Source organism: Hibiscus syriacus, unplaced genomic scaffold (genome assembly GCF_006381635.1).
Source record: "Hibiscus syriacus cultivar Baekdansim isolate YM2019G1 unplaced genomic scaffold, ASM638163v2 tig00004797_pilon, whole genome shotgun sequence".
NCBI classification, from domain to species: domain Eukaryota; kingdom Viridiplantae; phylum Streptophyta; class Magnoliopsida; order Malvales; family Malvaceae; genus Hibiscus; species Hibiscus syriacus.
Window position 1 is genome coordinate 872,864 of NW_024062032.1, and position 19,129 is coordinate 891,992.

At 33.7% G+C, this 19,129-nt stretch overlaps 1 protein-coding gene and 1 pseudogene across 1 annotated transcript; one reads left to right on the forward strand and one right to left on the reverse strand.

Annotated features, from left to right (window-relative positions):
* The first annotated feature begins 4,209 nt into the window (after positions 1-4,209).
* On the forward strand, positions 4,210-6,131 carry LOC120198797 (reticulon-like protein B2). Its single transcript, XM_039200066.1, has 5 exons — positions 4,210-4,449; positions 4,959-5,139; positions 5,230-5,371; positions 5,575-5,644; positions 5,732-6,131. Exons 1-5 carry the CDS (start codon positions 4,257-4,259, stop codon positions 5,899-5,901), a joined length of 756 nt encoding a protein of 251 aa, XP_039055997.1. The 5' UTR covers positions 4,210-4,256; the 3' UTR covers positions 5,902-6,131.
* A 7,044-nt stretch (positions 6,132-13,175) lies between these two features.
* On the reverse strand, positions 13,176-14,155 carry LOC120198775 (annotated as a pseudogene).
* Positions 14,156-19,129: the final 4,974 nt, after the last annotated feature.

Sequence of the window (19,129 nt, forward strand, 5' to 3'; positions counted from 1 at the left end):
TTCCCAACATGATTTTTCAACTTTTACCAATTATAAAATCAAACCACATATTTTAAATTCTTTCTAGAATTCAACTTAACTTTTCCTTTGATTTCATAATAGCTTTTCACTATTATGATCATTTCCCATTAAATATATAAAATTTCCAGCAACTAAAATAAAAGTTTAAATCAATACTTCAACACTCAAAATCTTACAATTTCATCCTAAACTTTCTTAAACTTTTCAATTTCAACCTTACAACTTGATAAACTTGAAATTTAATCCCAACTTAATACTTAAACTCCAAAATCAGCACACTTTCCAGAATTTCAAGAATTATTCTAACTCACCCAAATGGTACTTTTACATTTAAAAATTAACACCCAAGTCCCACTATTATCAAGGCTTTTCGAATTCCAACCTAAAAATTTCAAATTTTGTAATTTAGCTCCAATCAACTTTCCAAATTAATTTTCCAGCATTTCAAGTACCAAAAATCAGCATTGAACCTTTCAAAAACTACATTCTTGCAATAAAGTCTCACAATTCTCAAAACTTGGAAACTACCTCTTTTTCTTATCTATGCTTCCAAATTGATCCAAATGAACTCCCAAATCACATAGAATACTTCTAATATCATTTCTAGACCATAGGAAATTTTTCAATATTTCCCCCTAATTTTCCTTGTTTTCCCGAATATATCTAATGAAAAAGGGCAAATATTCCATTCAATTTCAAGCATGAATTCATCTTCCTTGCATCATTTTCATGCTACTTTAACCATAACAATATCAAGTTGAATCCAAATCCTAACACTTCCATAAACCCTAATTAAGCCAAACCTTATTTATGCATGTACAATTAATTTTAATTATCACACATGCTTTAAAAATAATCACTATCACCAAAAACATAAAAATCCTTCATCAATTCTTCAAGATCACTAAACCTCCTTAAACCCTAATCATGAAATCTCATCCCATAATCATGTTCATCATGAAATATTGGTACCAAATGATAGAGAATTTCATGTAGATTAATTCTCTATCTAATAACTAAATTCAAAATTAAATAAATAGCTTCAAAATTCAAAATAAAAATATTTACCTTGCAAGCTTGAAGGTTTCGGCCCTTGGAGGAAGAAGAAGGTGCAAATGTTCAACAATTCTGAATATTCTAATGTTAAATAAATCCTAACACATGGCTTAATATAATATAATGGAATTTTTTTATTCAGTTAATAGGAAAATCCATTTTTACCATTAATGAAACTTAAAAATGACCAATTGCCATTTTTATTTTCTCCATTAAAATATTCCTTGGTCAAAGATGAATCAACTTTACTTTGAATTTCAAATTTAGCATTGCAATAATTGAAAATTGCATTTTAGTCACTAAAATTCAACTGTTCGCTCAAATCTGAAAATTGCACTATTCTGAGCCAATTTCTATGATCTAATATATTAAAATAATATTTACAACCATTTTATAACCTCCTTCAAATTTTCATAAAATTCTGATTCGATCCGAATATCCAATTTCAATATCAAACTTTACTGCTTTATAGCTTTTAACATAATTCCCGTATCAAAAATCTGATTCCCACTAAAATCTTTGTTTAATTTAAACTGTTCATTTACAGGCTAAAATATATAACTACTAAAAAAAATTACAATTTTGGTCCCTATACCTTTCAAAGTTTATACTTTAGCTACTAAACTTTCAAAATTTACATTTTAATCATTAGACAAAATTTGTTGTATTACAATTGACCTGACTAAAAATCAACTGATTCAATATTGATCTGAACCGAAAATCAACTGAATTGATAATTACCCGATCCGATCCGATATACCGTACACCCGAACTAGATCCGAACCAGATCAGAACAAAATTAAATCGAATTTAATATAGACCCAAAATTACCTGACCCGAAATGACCTGACCCAAACCCGATCCAAATGACCCGTTTGCCACCTTTATTAATGAGTTGAGTCGTTTATGAGCAGTTTGAAATTTATTTGATTTAAATTCAGTCAAAACTTAATTTAGGTTGATTTGATTTGAATTTGAGTTCGATTTGATATTTAACGAGTTAAACCGAGTAAAGTCCAATTTGACTCGAAATGTTCACGAGTAATTCGTTAATGTTTTAAATAAATTTTTTAAGTTGTTAATGTTTTAAATAAATTTTTTAAGTTGTTATCTTAAAAAATTATTCAATTGAAAAAAATACTAATTTACTAATAAATAATAAAAAAGATGATAAATATTAATCTATTAATTTTCTAATAAACAAAAAAAATTATTAATTAATAATTTGTTTTATTAGACACAAAAATCAATCTTTGTTTATTATTTTAATATATTTGTGAAACATTACTATGAACTTTAGACTTTGAAATCACTTCACACATTTTTTTTATCATTTTTTGATTTAATTTATTAATTTATATCTATATGATGCTATTTACCGTATTAGTAGATTTTACCAATAGTTAAAACAAGATAAAAATTTTGATGAGCTTGATGAGCTTAATGAGCAATGAGTCGTGCAACAATTTTTTTAACGAGCAAGAGTCGAGCAAAATTTGAACGAACTTAACGAGTTATGAGTCAAGTTAAGAAACAAAAAATTTTAACGAACACAAGTTAAACATTGTTCAACTCGCGATCGACTCACTCGATAAGCATCCCTAGCTGAAACAAAGAGCAAAGACGGACGTATGATTTAATGTGGGAGGCAAACTTGAATTTAGGGGACGAGCTTAAATTTATAAAAATATAAAAAGCAAAAATAGATTTAAAAAAATATTTAAAAAATCAAATATATAATATTTTTAAATTTTCAAATACACTGCCCTCACCACTTGCCACTCGCTCCATCCCTAATGAAGAGCTTTGGTAAAGTCTTCCTCCTGGTTGGCCGAAATGAGTTATGGTTCAAAATTAAATATTTTTAGTGTTATTTTAATTAAAAAAATTAATAGGATATTATTTTAATAAAATTGTCTAAAAGTTCAAATAAAATAAGTTCAAATACAATATTGGCTTAAGTATAAAATAAGTGACTAAACTATACTTATTTTCACCAATAGGTACCTATAATTTTTTTGGCCTATCTAAGTGTCTAACGTTACAAACGTTACCCATTTAAGTGCTCGGGTCATCAACATTGTTAATTTTTTCCGCTAAGTGATACGTGTCACAATCTGATATTTTTGAAATTTATTTTTTTAAATTATTAAAATTATTATTATATTTATAAAAAACTAATTTCTCTTAAATTATAAAATAGCCCCCAAATCTCCAAATCCTACCCTTAATCCACCGTCGCCCCCTTTTTGACCACGATCACCGCCTCCGTCGTAGTCCTTGCTATCCTCCTAGTCATATGCTGTCGTATTTTCTGTCGATTGTTTGTGTGATCGCGATTTTTAACCTGGGGTTCGAGGGCTATAAAATATCGATTCATCGATCACGTTTTCATATGGGTTTTGATCGTCGGAGGGAGGTGAGGTTGGGTGGAGCTTCGTCGACGGGAAATGGTGGTGGTCAGTGTGGGTTTAGGGGTTGAAATGAAGATTTTTAAAATTTTGGGTTTATTGCAAAATTTATGTGTTTTATTTTTAAAAAATATATAATTTTATGTTTTAAATTTTATACAAAATATTTAAAATCATCATATTGTGACACATGTCACTTAACGGGAAAAATTAACGTCGTTGACGGCCTGAACACTTAAATATGTAACGTTTATAACGTTAAACGCCTAAATAGACAAAAAAATACTATAAGCATATATTCGTGAAAATAACTATAATTTAGACAATTATTTTATACTTAAACCTAAAATATTTTAATAAAAAGTTTAATAGGATATTATTTTAATAAAAATGTCTAAAAGTTCAAATAAATGAGACGGTTTTTACATTTCCACGTATTGGTATAATATTCGCCCGATTGTATCATTCACGAATGTCTTCGTCAAAATCCTACGGCAGTTATTCCTCGAATCTATAAAACGTACGTACACTCTTTTTACGACTGCTCCATTCTCGGGTTCAGGTTTTCCTCCAAGCCTACAGCTTCGGATTTCCAAACCTATCAACGTTCCAGATTAAAACCGTACCACTAAGCGGTTCAAATCAGATCTAAGGTGCAGATTTTCTATCAAGCTAGAGGGTTTAAAGAGACATAAGAGAAGAGTAGAACACACTTAAGATTTCATTTCTGGAGTTTCCTTTTGGATCTTAAAATTCGTTTGAGATAAAATGGCTGAGCACGAAGAGAAGCACGAGAAATCGTTGTTGGATAAGATATCGGAGAAAATCAAAGGTGATTCATCGTCGTCGTCGTCGTCGGATTCCGATGACGACAAGCCATCGGAATCATCGATGAAGGCCAAAGTCTTCCGTCTCTTTGGAAGAGAAAGGACCGTCCACCACGTTCTCGGAGGAGGCAAACGTATGTTAAAAAAAAAAACTTTTCTTCGCTCCTTAAATTTGTTCACTTAATTTTTCAGTTCTTTTTCAAGTCTGGGTTTTTTGAAGTTCCTGATTTCCGTTATGAATCGGTTAAATTCCATTTTTTTAAAAAAATCGGTGATCGTTAAAGAGATGGATCTTACTCAATGATTTAGATCGAGCTTTTGTGTATTTAACTGGTGTTCTTTGAGCTGAATTATGGTTTTTGATCTGTTAATATCTGTTTTAGCATGAAAGTAAGTTAGGGAAGTTCGAGATCTTCAATTGAATGATGCGAATAGTTCTACTGAATTTTACTTTATTGCTTTGTTAGAGTGGACGGGGTCTGTTATTATCTTATTTTATCAGTAGCTTCAGAACATGGTTGATTATATCAATAATCTTCCCCGATAATAATTTTATAGCTTTTAATTGATTATAATCAGTAACTATTACCTTCCGTTGATAATTGTTGTAATGCATGCTTATAATTGGGTGTATGTGTAATAGAGGCTGATATTTTCCTGTGGAGGAACAAAAAGGTTTCGGCCGGAGCGCTAGGTGTTGCAACTGTGATATGGGTTTTGTTTGAATTATTCGAATACCACCTTCTTACACTAGTGTGTCACTTGTTGATACTTGCTCTCGCACTTCTGTTCTTGTGGTCAAATGCTACTACCTTCATTCACAAGTAAGCTGTTGAATTTATTCTCTAATTTTGGGGCTACGTTCGGATTCGGGTTTCTTTTGTCTGGACATAATGACGAATTGTTTTGAGTAGGTCTCCACCACGAATTCCTGAAATTCAAATTCCTAAAGACCCGGTTTTAGAGTTTGCGGAGGCACTTAGGTTTGAGATTAACCAGGCTCTTGCCGTCCTGCGGGATATTGCATCAGGAAGGAATCTTAAGAAGTTCCTCTCTGTATGTTCTATTACTTTTTTTTATTTTTATTGCGCTGAATAGTTTTCTTGTAGATTATTTGGAATTGTTCATTAAACTAGGAATTAAGATAGTGATGCAATGGTTACATTCCCAATCATTTCATCTATTTGAAGATTCTCAAGTATTTTATGACTTAACGAGTTATTTGACTATCATATTGGATTGGCACCGCTGTTGTTCAGGTGATTGCTGGCTTGTGGGTCTTGTCTATTGTTGGAAATCGGTGCAACTTCTTGACACTGTTCTACATAGGTATACGACTTAACTTCAAAACCTTTGCTTTCATTCCCTCAAACTCATTTTTGTTTCCTGATTTTTTTTAATGGTTTTGCAAAATAGTCTTTGTTCTACTACACACTGTGCCTGTGCTGTATGAGAAGTATGAAGACAAGGTGGATCCATTTGCTGAGAAAGCATGGCATGAGATCAGGAAGCAGTATGCAGTGTTCGATTTGAAAGTCCTAACGAAGATTCCCAGGGGACCATTGAAGGAGAAGAAGAAAGATTAGGTTGCTGTTGCTAGGCTTTGACATACATTTGCTAGCTGTGTTTGCGAAGGTAGTGTTAAAATTTATCCAGTATGGTCACAATTTGTTGAATATGTGATCTCTCTTTACTACACACATGGAAGCCTTCTATGTTATCATATTGTATGTTGTGGAATAGTGTGTTGTACATTGGGTTGAAGGTTGCTCTCAACTTGTTATTGGATCTCTCTCTGAATGATTCACTTTTGCTTTATGTTGGGGCCGAGGCTTTGATTGATTCATGATCGTTTTAACATTTGTTTATATTGAGAAAACAATAGCAGACATATGTTTGATATTAAATGAGGAAGATGCTCAGGTGGAATTTTCTTGGAAAGAGGAGTAAAAACTTGGTTTGCACTAGGTATTTGGAAATCGAAGGGGAATCACCATGAAGATAATTGATAAATGGTGGCCATATGGGATATGGCAACCTAAAACACATGCGTTATCTATGCCCTGAGCGTACATTCTTTTTAGTATCTACGAGCTTATTTTAAAAAAGTGAGCCTTAAAGTATCAAAGTAACTCAGTAACAAATGAACAAACAAAACCAAGTTTGCATTCTTTCATTTATTTGTAAATCCATGCTTTTACAGTGATGACTCAAGTCTCTTTCATACACAAAGAAGAGGGAAATATAAATGGCGGGAAAGGACGTTAGGGGAGAGAGAGTTTGTTAAAGCCAAACAACTCTAACCACCTTATGTACTTCACACATGTATGAGATACATGCATACGAGATACACTAACATTCCCCTTGTTACTCCAAACTTCATTATGCAAACTTCCTTACTGCATAGACATTAACATTTCCCTTAATGCTCCAATCTTTAAAACTTTTAACCTCCACAATTAAGTTGAACAATCAACATTTTCTACCTATGCTTCACAAATTAAGGTGCAGACAGTGGCTTTGTTAGTATGTCTGCAACTTGTTCATATGCAGGAACCTCATGAACCTGTAACTTCCCCGCTGCAATCATTTTGCGAACAAAAATGAGATTAAGTTCCACATGCTTGAATTTAGAGTATAAAATAGGATTGGCACAAACTGCAACTGCATTTGAGTTGTCACACCACAAAGTAGGTTTACAATGAGAAACAATATGCAGTTCACTCAACAAAGATTCAAGTCACACCATTTCAGTAGTTGCACATACAACACTTCGATATTCTGCTTCAGCTGTTGATCAAGCCACAACTTGTTATTTTTTAGAGCTCTATGAAACTAGATTTCTTCCAAAGTAAATGCAATATCTAGATGTAGAACGTATATCATCAACATATGCTCCCCAACTTGCATCATCAAAACTCGTTAAAGAAAGTCGAGAAGAAACCAAAGTCAATCGTTCCTTGTAAGTATCTTAAAATACGTTTCACTGCTTGAAAGTGAGTTTCAAAAGGAGCTTGCATAAATTGACACATACGATTCACAGCAAAAGCAATATCTGGGCGAGTGATAACAACATATTGTAATGCTCCAAAAAAACAGCGATATTGAGTAACTTTCTCAACAGGATTTCCATCCTTAGCTGAAAGCTTACAATTGGTAACCATGGGTGTAGGAAGGCCATTTGCATTTTCAAACCCATTGCGATGTAACATCTAATGAATATATTTCTACTGACTCAATACAACACCACCAGATTCATAACTAACTTCAATTCTTAAGAAGAAATTGAGAGTACCCAGATCTTTTAGAGCAAACTTTTCATGCTACTTGTCAATGACCAACTGTACATCACTTGCTTTATTACTAGTGAGAATTATATCATCAACATATACAAGTAAATACATCAAACAATCCTCCATCTTTCGAACAAAAAGAGAAGAATCAGACTTAGCTACCACAAAGCCTTTAGATTCTAGATAGCTCCTTAAACTCTCAAACCAAGCACGTGGTGCCTGTTTTAAACCATATATGACCTTATGTAACTTGAAAACCAGTTTATCATCACCAAACTCAAAACCAGGAGGCTGAGTCATATAGACTTCTTCTTCAAGCACTCCATTTAGAAAAGCATTATTAATGTCAACCTGTCTAAGATGCCACCCTTTTGACAAAGCCATTGTCAAAATGACACGAACAATTACTGGTTTAACAACATCACTAAACACCTCATGGAAGTCAATACATGGTTGCTGAAGGAAACCTTTTGCTACTAATCTTGCTTTATAATGAGTAATCGAGACATCTACATTTCTCTTGATTTTGAACAACCATTTACAATTTACTACTCTCCTATCATCTGGTAATGACACTAGAGACCAAGTTTTATTTTTCATCAAAGCCTCATACTCTTCCTGAACAACAACCTTCCAATGTGGACTAGCCAACGCTTGTTTGATGCTATATGGTTCTTCATCAATCCAAGCAGTAGCTTGAAATATTTTTGGTTTTGAAATACCACTCTTACTCCTTGTTTTCATTGGGTGAGTATTTATTGTAGAGCTGCAATCAACTCCCACAACCTGTTGTGGTAAAGTTATCTCAATTGGAATATCAGTAGAGCTGAACACTGTTTAAGCAGCTCCTTGATTGTTTGCTTCATGAACAAGTTGACTACCAACACTTTCCTCATTTTCCATACTATTTTACAGGTGACATTATTTTCAAGAGTAACTCGGCCATCACACCCTTGTTGAGTTTGAACTCGTGGTGCAAAAAAATGCGCAGCTCCCAAATTGAAACATGTGAATCTACATAATCTTGATTTGTCAACTTGCATGCTTCATAAGGAAATTTTCCCTCATAAAAAATCGCATGTCTCAAAACAAACATCCTACCATCATCATCTATACACCGATATCCTTTCTGTGATGGACTGTATCCAAGAAAAACACACTGCTTAGATCGATATTCAAGTTTGTGATGATTAAATGATCTCACCAAAGGAAAACATGCACAACCAAACACCCTTAACATTGAGTAATAAGGAGGTTGTTGATGAAAAAACTCAAATGGTGACTTTCCATGTAACACTCCTATAGGCAATCGGTTTATAAGATACACAACTGAGGTGAATGCATAACTACAGAACTTTAAAGGCAAGGAAGCTTGAGACAACAATGCCATCCCCATTTCAACCACATGACGATGCTTTTGTTCAACTTTTCCATTTTGTTTAGATGTGCTTGGACAAGAGAGTCAATGCTGAACTCCATTGGTCAGAAACCATCCTTTTAGAGCCTGATACTCTCCACCACCATCACTCTGTAATATTTTAATCTTGACTCCAAACTGAACCTCGATAAGTTTGTAAAAGTTGAGAAAACATTGCATAACTTATAATTATATTTTAATCAAGTAAAGCCATATAAATCTACTGTACACATCAATAAAGGACACATAGTAGGCAAATCCATCACTAGAAACAATTGGTGTTGGTCCCCATACATCATAAACAACTAATTGGAAAGGGGCAATGTACTCATTAACTGAATTAGTAAATGGAAGCTTGTGAGCTTTACTTTGTAAACAAGCATTGCAAACAGAAGACAATGAACTTTCATTAGAAGCAATATTACATGATTTCATTATTGTTTTTACTATACTAACAGTCGAATGCCCTAATCTTTTATTCCATAAGTCTAATAGAAAACAAGACTTTGACAAATTATTTAGTTGCTTTTTCTTCATAGTAGGTGACAGAAGCTGATATAAACCTTTATTCGTGAGCTTCTCGTTCAACAATACAATCTGTGTCCGAGCATCATTCACAAAACATTCAAATGGATGGAATTCAATAAAGACATTATTATCCTGAGTAAATTGGGAAACAAATAATAAGTTTTTCTTAATATCAGGCACATACAAAACATTTTGCAAAACCAACTGCTTTGTTTTAGATGGCAAACAACTTTGACCAATATGTGAGATTTTAACACCTTCCTCATTTCCCATATGAAGGCAATGATTACATGTATAAGTCATACCAGTATTAAGTAGAGACACATCATTTGCAACATGATGTGATGCCTCCGTATCTGGATACCATACTGGATCAGCACTACCAGTTGACACAACCGGTCGAGGCGAGTGAGTAGTATAGACAAAGGAAGCTGAAGGATTCACAAATCCTTGTGAACTCTTAACTGAATCCAAACTACCATACACTGGCATTGGAGAGTACCATGGAACCCTCTGATAGAAAGATCCTGGACTAGGCATCATGAAATGAGGATTAGAATAATAAAATCCACGAGGAAATGAAAAAGATGTACTCAACGAGGGAAAATGAGAACTCATTGTATGAGTAAATGCAAGAGAATTTGAAAGTAACTGTTGATTTCCTGTAGAAACTTGTGATGGCCTCTACACTTCACTGCTTCGACTGTCAGTGAAAAAACCTGTAAAATTCCTATCAAATCGATGATAACATTTTTGTACTGTATAACCAAATTTGCCACAGAGCTGACATTTAGGACGATTTGAATTATCAAAATGACCTCGATCACGTCCACGATAACTATCACTAGACTGACCTCGCATATCACCATCTTGCTTTGTAGTAACAGTGGTCTCAGAAAACTCAGAATCATGCACCTTAGTATCACCAATAGACCTAGAAACCAAGTTGGCTGAAATTCCTTCAGTGAGAATGCCTTGTGTCGTGTTTCACAATCAAGCAACATTTCAGTGAGCACATCTAAGGACAAACTATCTCGAGAAGCAATTGTAATAACATATTCAAATTCCATGGATAAACCGGCAAGGATTACACTGACTTGCTCATGTTCAGTGATCGAACTTCCTGTAGCACAAACATATCACAGATGGACTTGACCTTGGCAAGAAATTCATTCACCAACTATCCAACTTTGTGTTGAGAGTGAAGACTATGCCGAAGAGACGATACCTTGGCATTTAATCGAGCACCAAACAATCGTGCAATAGTAGTCCAAATAGTATTAGCAGAAGTGAGTCCAGTAAGATATGATAAGACTTCAGTGCTAACAGTAGTAAGCAACCATGATGCTAACAACTTATCTTATTGTTAATAAAGTTTGAACGTCGGATAGTCCTCAACATGACCAGACTCCGTCGTTATAACTGCCACAAGAGGCCCACCTTCATCCAAAATGAACCGAAGCAAGCCATAACCATCAATAATGAGATATACCTGATGCTTCCATAGTAAATAAGTATTCTCAAAAAGCTTGACCACATCATGTTTGGAATATGCTGAACTGAGGAGATCTCCATCGTACACAACCACATGTAGCAATAGACTAACAAAGATTGAGATCCCAATCCTGGCGACTGATACCATGTTAAAGTATCAAAGTAACTCAATAACAAATGAACAAACAAAACCAAGTATGTATTCTTTCATTTATTTGTAAATCCATGCTTTTACAGTGATGACTTAAGTCTCTTTTATACACAAAGAAGAGAGGGAAATATAAATGACGGGAAAGGACGTTAGAGGAGATAAAGAGAGTTTATTAAAGCCAAATAACTCTAACCACCTCACGTACTTCACACATGCACACATGCATAAGATACATGCATACGAGATACATGCATACATCATATACTAACACCTTTTTGTTTTTATTGAATATATAAAATTGGGGATTCAAGACCCCTAAATCTAATATAATTGATAGTTTATCAGCCTCGACTTAAGCATAGCAGAATAAAATTCAAAACACCCGCTGGGATGGTAAGACCGGTGTAGTTTTATGGATTTCACACTGTATTCATGGATTTCTAATGGCAAGAAGGGTATAGTTTTGTGGATTTCGCACAGTGCTCGTAGATTTTACACTGTATTCGTTTCAGTTGAGGTGAGGATGAATATAAATTTAGTGGACAGTGAGTAGGTGTGGATGTAAAAGTTATACATATTGTGAGTAGTGGGTAGGTGATGGATTTAAGAACTTACCCATCCCACATCTTTTCACTCCACATATGCTTGTCCATTAATTACATGCCATATAAATTTTTGGACCATTATAAATTTAGGTATAATTTGAAAGTATTCTATAAATCTTTAAATTTTATAGGAAATGACTTGTAATTTAATTAAATGTTAAGGTATAAACTCAATTAATACTTGATTTATTTTATTATGCTTCTTAATGGACGTATTTGTTTTATATTTGTTGCTTATGTAATTTGTGAGGTTGTTGCTAGGCGGGTATTAACGAGTATAGGCGAGTACGGGATGAATGATGGGTATCCAGTTGGGCAGTGGGTGTCGGGATAGATTTGAGAATGTACTCGCATAAGTGAGTATGAATTTAAAAATTTTACCGATCGTGAGTGGTGAATAAACGATAGATGCAAAAATATTAGGTGAATATGGGGATAGGAAAAGTGGTATCTACCTTGCCCGTTTGCCATCCTAACATGCACCTACTAGGGTGAGTGCTTGATTAAGAGTCCAAAATCTTTAGAATTTTTTTGAATTATTCAAGTTATTTGGTAAATATTTTTAGTTAAGTTTATAGAATTTGAGTTGAACTATTTGAATTTCTATTTAACTTTAATTGTAAATATTTTTTGTAGATATTTACAATATTATGATACTATTTAATTTTAATTTAAACGGTTTTTTATAATCATATATATATGGGTTTGGATTTAGGATCCACTTATATTATATAAAACTAATAAGTTTTACACTAATTTATATTCATTATATTTAAATAAATAAATGACTTAGATTTAATTAAAATTTATAGCCCTAAATAAATATTTTTAACTCTCAATAATATTTTTTAGGGTTAAAGTTTAAGATTTAATGTTTAAGATTTAAACTATAAGATTCATGATTTGTGATTTAAGCTTTGAGATTTTAAGGTTTAATGTTCATGATTTGGGGTTTAAGCTTTAAGTTTTGAAATTTTAGGGTTTAAGGTTTGAGACTTAAGATTGAGATAAAAAGAAATATTATTTTATTATGAGTTAAAAAGATATTTATTTATGAGTTATAAATTTTAATTAAATCTAAATCATTTATTTATTTAAATCTATTGATTATAAATTAGTGTGAAACTTATTAGTTTCACATAGTGCAAGTGGATCCTCTCTCCCCCTCTATACGGCTCAAACTTAAAAATCAATCTAATAATTACTAAAATTTTTGAATTATTCAAGTTATGTTTTATAACTCGACTCAAATTTGAAAAAATTTCAACTTAAATTGAAAAGATCAAATTTTAGAGTCAAGTTTTACTCATCACTACCAGCAACAATCGAAAAAGAAAGAATTACTATTTAGCAGAAAGAAAGTTTTCACCTAACAAGTTTAAACGCGTTTTTACAGTTCGAGGACTGGAGGTTTCCATTGGCCAAACTAGACGTATAGTCTTCATTCCTTTGTAGCTTTTTCTGTCCCTGGTGTAGCCATAAACAAACAAAAACGGCGGTGCAATTCTCACGACCGATGTCGGATCAACCGAATTGCCTTCCGGCATGCTGCATTCATGTTACTTGCGGCATTCAAATGGCAAACTTGAATAGATTCTGTATACATTGATTCAAATCATACCCCAGAACATTGGCCTGAGCCATATGTTCCGCTTGAACATTAGAAGACAAGATGATCATCTCATTAAATCCAAGAACACAAAGCTGTTCCATAGGCTGTGCAGAAGCATAGATGGCAATAAATTCCTAGACCGCGCAAAAACGACTCCAATCATCACTGCTAGGAAAATAAGTGGTAGCATTCTCTGTACATTAAAATGTGCCAGAGCAAAGACAACCGAGCTTACCAGTATTGCACACCATACAAGCATGTATTTGGTCAAGGACGGGAGAAGGAAACCCCAGAAAACTATCTCCTCCCACACGGGAGCACAAACTGATACAACTATAGCATATAGTGCCATCGCTACTGGATCTCTAGCTAAAATTAATTGTTCAACGCTTGAAAGGGTTACTGGAGCAGAAGGCATAAGGGGCAACAAGTTGAGATTGAACTGTGATAATCGGTTGACGAGAGGGAACATGAAGCATCCTAGAGCAACATCGAAAAGCCACTCCCTCTCAAGCTAAATTTAAACCAATCTGATGGAAGGGGATGAAATTGAGACAGGCAGCGGTGGGGTATTGCAATCCCAGCAAGGCCTTCGGTTACGTCAGTCACGAGGCTAACAAGGCTTGCCCTCTGAATGTTAGAGATTCCTTGCTGAACCCTGCCATGTGAGCAGCAGCAAAAGGAACCATCCAAAACCCTATGAACCAGAATGAAACTATCCATAGAAGCATAACCTGCATAAGCACAGAATATAATATCATGCAACAAAATGACACATTTGTAATTCATCCAAGGATCAATGAGATTGTCACACAAAAAAATGTCATTCCTTTAGTTCCATCCATTGTTGTTGTTCCTAGTCTTAAAATGCTAACAAGGATGATTATTTATTAACATTTAGCTTCAGATATGACCATTTCAACCTATTATAAGATATTGTTACACTTATTTACTAAAATTCATTTCCCATGCCCATCTCCTAGACAAAAATTGTCAAGTACTCCAGTATCAGATATAAAACAATAAATAAAGATTTGTTCATGTCATCTACCAGAAAATATTGAAACTACCATCAGTGATAAAGTAGGAAGGATGTTAAAGGTCTCAATTTTCTGCTCTCCTCGATTCGTTTAGGGTGTGTTTTGGAAGAAAATTTTGAAAATTTTGAAGAATCTTGTGATGCATCAATTCCAAATAACAGCATTAGCTATTCCATTGTTTGGATAATTATTTTTTAGAAAGAAATTTTGCATTTCAGAATTTGGTGAGATAAAAACAATTATAAATTATAATACAGAAATAACGATATTAGAGATAAATAAAGCAAAATGTTGAAAAAATTATGTATCGTGGGTATCATTAATTATATAAAATTGTACAGACATTATTAGACATGAAAAAAATATTATAATGATATTTTGTAATTAGAATTGAGAAAAATAGTAAATGCTGATTTCTTACCACAAACCCGAAGAAATTCACAAATTCCACCACAAAAGGTGGAATGGGAAAAGATAACTGATCCCTCCAAAATCCCTCATTCAAAGTATTTTCACAATTCCAAATTTCATTTTCCAAACAAGGTAACTCCGTTTTATTTTTTACTTTTAATAGTCTGGTGAGATTACATGGTAAAATCCGTTTTAAAATTTTAAGTCCTATAAATGAAATTACTCATCCAAACATTCTTAGGGTTTAAAAAATAGATTTGAGTCCACCACATGTCATCTTGTGCAACTCCCAATTGAATGCTGTGCCACAAAACAAATAATGCTCATTCATAGAGTTCATGGACCTTAGATGCTTATTTCAGTATGATTAATCGACAAAAATCACAAAACATGCTCAACATCTATGAATGCTAAGAAGGCAGTTGCTGTTTCCAAATATATTTCTACAGAATACCAAGTAAAACAAGCTTAACCTGCAGAATGGTCTCTGCTGTCCATGGTACAGTCCACCTTCTACCAATGGCCCTCAAGACTGCATCTGCAGCCTGCATCATAACCAGCTAATTTCATCATTTTCCCTACAAATTTAAGAAAAGGAAGAATGGATAATGAAAATGTAAAGAGATTAACAATCATGTTGACACAATTGACAAATTCTGCACTAAGCTCAAATTTTATATCCCTTTAATCTATTTCTGCCTCCTCCACCTATAATGTATTTTGTGGGATCCCAGTTAGTATTAGTAAAATATGCCATATAACTTATTCTTATCAGTTTCCGATATGTTCACCAATGACAAACGAGAAACACCTTATTCTCCTACAATTTCATCGTTCAGCTTCAGAAGAGGCTGATTGCTGCAGGGACAGTGATCAACCAAAGAGGAATAGTGGCATAGTGCACATGCAGATTGAACCAGGGATGGACCAAAGAGCAATAGTGCCTAAATTTCTAATATAAGCTGTTAAGTTCACACCCCATAACATAAAATCCTTCACCCGAAAAGTAGGCCAATACGCTGAATTGAAGCAGCTCAATGTATTCATGTTTTGGATTTTCTGGGGGAAACCCTTTATGTCTAAAGCATGAAATTTTCCATATCTGCAATTTAAAAACAAAAACATTAACCATAAATGACTAGAAACAACAACAACAACAACAAAACCCTATTCCCATATGCAATGGGGTTAGGGGAGGTGAGGTAGTAGGAAACCAATAGTACAATTAACATAATTTCATTAATATAACCGTAATAAGGAGATACCCAATTGAACCCAAATATAAATCAACAAAGTTAATAAAAGCGGGTTTCTGGGTTTAAATAGCCTAATCAAGTTTCCAAATACGTAGTTTACTCTTTATTCCTCCATTATCTCAGACCAAGCGAACCAACAAAACTAATTAATTCAGCTCAGGATCAAAACCAATATTAACAACATTTTCATATATGTCAAAGTTTAACCAACCAAGGAAGGCTTAAATGGATTCAATTATTCAATTTTGTTTCAATTAATTTTTCCTCCATTTTCTCTGCAACCAAACACAAAGCTTTGGATTCTCAAAGCCAAAATTGAACATAAAAATGAACAGAAGAAAAATGCGTGCTCTTTGGTACTTACGTTGAGCTCGGTACGGTATTCAAAGATCCGGGAGTTCCGGGCTAAAGAAAAGGAACCGGAGCGGTTCGGGACCCGAAAACTGGAGAGAGAAGGTGCAATAATAGGGTGGTGAGAGAGAGAGTTGGAGCTGAACATGAGGTCCAAATTTCAACAACTCCAACAGCTTGCAGCATTTAAGAGACAAAACTGCAAATAACGAACCCTATTTTGTGAATTTGAGTCTCTTAGTTTAGGGTAGAGGAAGAAACTTTCCAGTTACCTCGGAAATGGGAATTCCATTAAATCGTTTTGTATATGTTGTGCGTGCGGTTAAAAAACGACTAAAAAAATGATGTATTTGGTTAAATAAGTGATCGGTTAAAATTTAGATCGATTATGTTATATCATTTAATCGGAAATATCATCAAGTTCAATAATATATTAGGTAGCGCTTAGATAATGTAATAGGTAGCGCTTATATAATAAAATAGGCATTTAACCGGAAATATTATCAAGTACAATAACATATTAGGTAACGGTTATATAATGTAATAGGTAACACTTATATTGACCTATTTTCCAACTAAACCGGTTTATTTATACCGGTAACATTGTAAATTTACCTATTACATTATAATTATCGGTTTCGATGTTTTAGGGATCGATACAATTTTAAATATATCGACACTTTATGCGTGCACCTCGTTGGACATTCATGATGGAAAAAAGTATCGGCACATATTTAAAAAGTGTAGATACATAATGTTGACTTATTCTCTCATAAAATCGGTATATTTATATCGGTTACATTGTAAATTTACTAATTAAATCATAATTTCAGTTTCGATGTTTTTGGGATCGATACTTTTAATAAATGTATCGACATTTTATCGTGTACCTCGTTTGGGCATTCATTCTGGACAATAAGTATCGATACAAATTCCACAAGTTTCGATACAGTATGTTTACATGTTTTGTAATTAACTGGTATATTTATACCGGTTACATTGTTAATTTACCTATTACATTATAATTATTGATTTCGATGTTTTTTGGGTCGATACTTTTAGAAAATGTATCGACACATTTTTTATCTATTCTCTCATTAAACCGATATATTTTACTTATTACTTTATAATAATTGGTTTCGATGTTTTTAGGATCCATACTTACAATAAATGTATCAACACACTTTTTTGGAAACTTTATATTTGAGAACCATACTTGACAAAATGTTGGAAACAAAATATTTGTGTTGATTAATTTTTTCATTAAAAAAGTCTATTTTTACTACCTACATTGTAAATTTACCTATTACTTTAAAGTTATTGAATTTTGTGGTTATTGTACATACCTAAATATGCCCTGCGAATTTAATGTTGTACTTACCCTTCAACTACCACTACCAATACCACATCCTATTGAAAGCATGACTGAAACATGTTGTTCAATGAACCTTTACTTACATCTCCATCAACTCCTCTTGGACCACTGAACTTGCACAACAAATTTTTTGCCATGGATCATACTGATGCAGACAATGTTAAGCCAATCAAGGAATGCCATGAAATACATAATGTTGATGAATATGACAGATTGGTTGGTCAGCTCTTCTCTTCACGTAATCAAGCTTAGTATTTTTATAAGGGATTCGCATGGGAACATGGGTTTAGTGCACGTCGGGGAACAACACGACTTGACGTGGAAGGGAATGTGAAGACACAAGAATTTTGTTGTTCCAAAGAAGGGTTTCGAGTATCAAAAGTCAATACTGTTGATCGTCAACGTACTCATACACCAGTCACAAGAACAGGATGCAAGGCTAGAGTCGTACTTACAGCAACAAATACAAACGATCACTGGGTTATAAGTAAGTCTTATCAGAAACATAATCATGCATTGTGCACACCTGCTATGACACCATTTATGCGTTCTAATAGAGTTGTAAGTAATGCTGATATCGATGAGGCAACAATATTGAAAGATGTCGGTGTTGGCACGTCACAAGTAATGAACTATTTAACGCAGCAGGCAGGGGGCTATCATAATGTTGGATTTACACATAAATACCTCTATAATGCACTTTAAAGAGGTAAAGCAAAAGAAATCGTCGATGGGGATGTGAATGCGCTTATTGCTTACTTTGATTATGAGAAACATGATGATCCCGGGTTTTTTATGACATACTCGGTAGACGAATCAATGGCATTATATAATCTTATATGGTCGGATTCTACATAGAGATCAGATTACACATGCTTCGGTGATGTAATTGAGTTTGACACAACGTACAAAGATAATTTTTATGGTCGACCAATTATGCCTATTGTCGATGTCAATCATCACCATAACACAATTGTGTTTGCTACTGCCATAATCGCTGACGAGAAGTCCCAATATTTCGAGTGGGTGCTACAAAATTTTTTAGAAGCCATGATGAATAAATCGCCTATTTCAGTTGTCACCGATGGGGATAGGGCAATGAAGAGGGCTATCAAATCTGTTATCCCTTATGCTAAGCACATATTATGTTCTTGGCATCTTTCTCGCAATGCACAAGCTAACATTGGTGACCCAAAATTTACAGCAGCATTATCAAAATGCATGGCTTCCTGGTGGACATCCAACGAATTTGATATTCAATGGCGTTCGGTTGTTTCAGAA

Excerpts from the sequence above, each read along its gene's own strand:
- LOC120198797 (XM_039200066.1), top strand. The coding sequence starts at position 4,257 with ATGGCTGAGCACGAAGAGAAGCACGAGAAATCGTTGTTGGATAAGATA. Across the intron at positions 5,140-5,229 it reads GCTACTACCTTCATTCACAA|GTCTCCACCACGAATTCCTG; the intron begins GTAAGCTGTTGA and ends TGTTTTGAGTAG. Across the intron at positions 5,372-5,574 it reads ATCTTAAGAAGTTCCTCTCT|GTGATTGCTGGCTTGTGGGT; the intron begins GTATGTTCTATT and ends GCTGTTGTTCAG.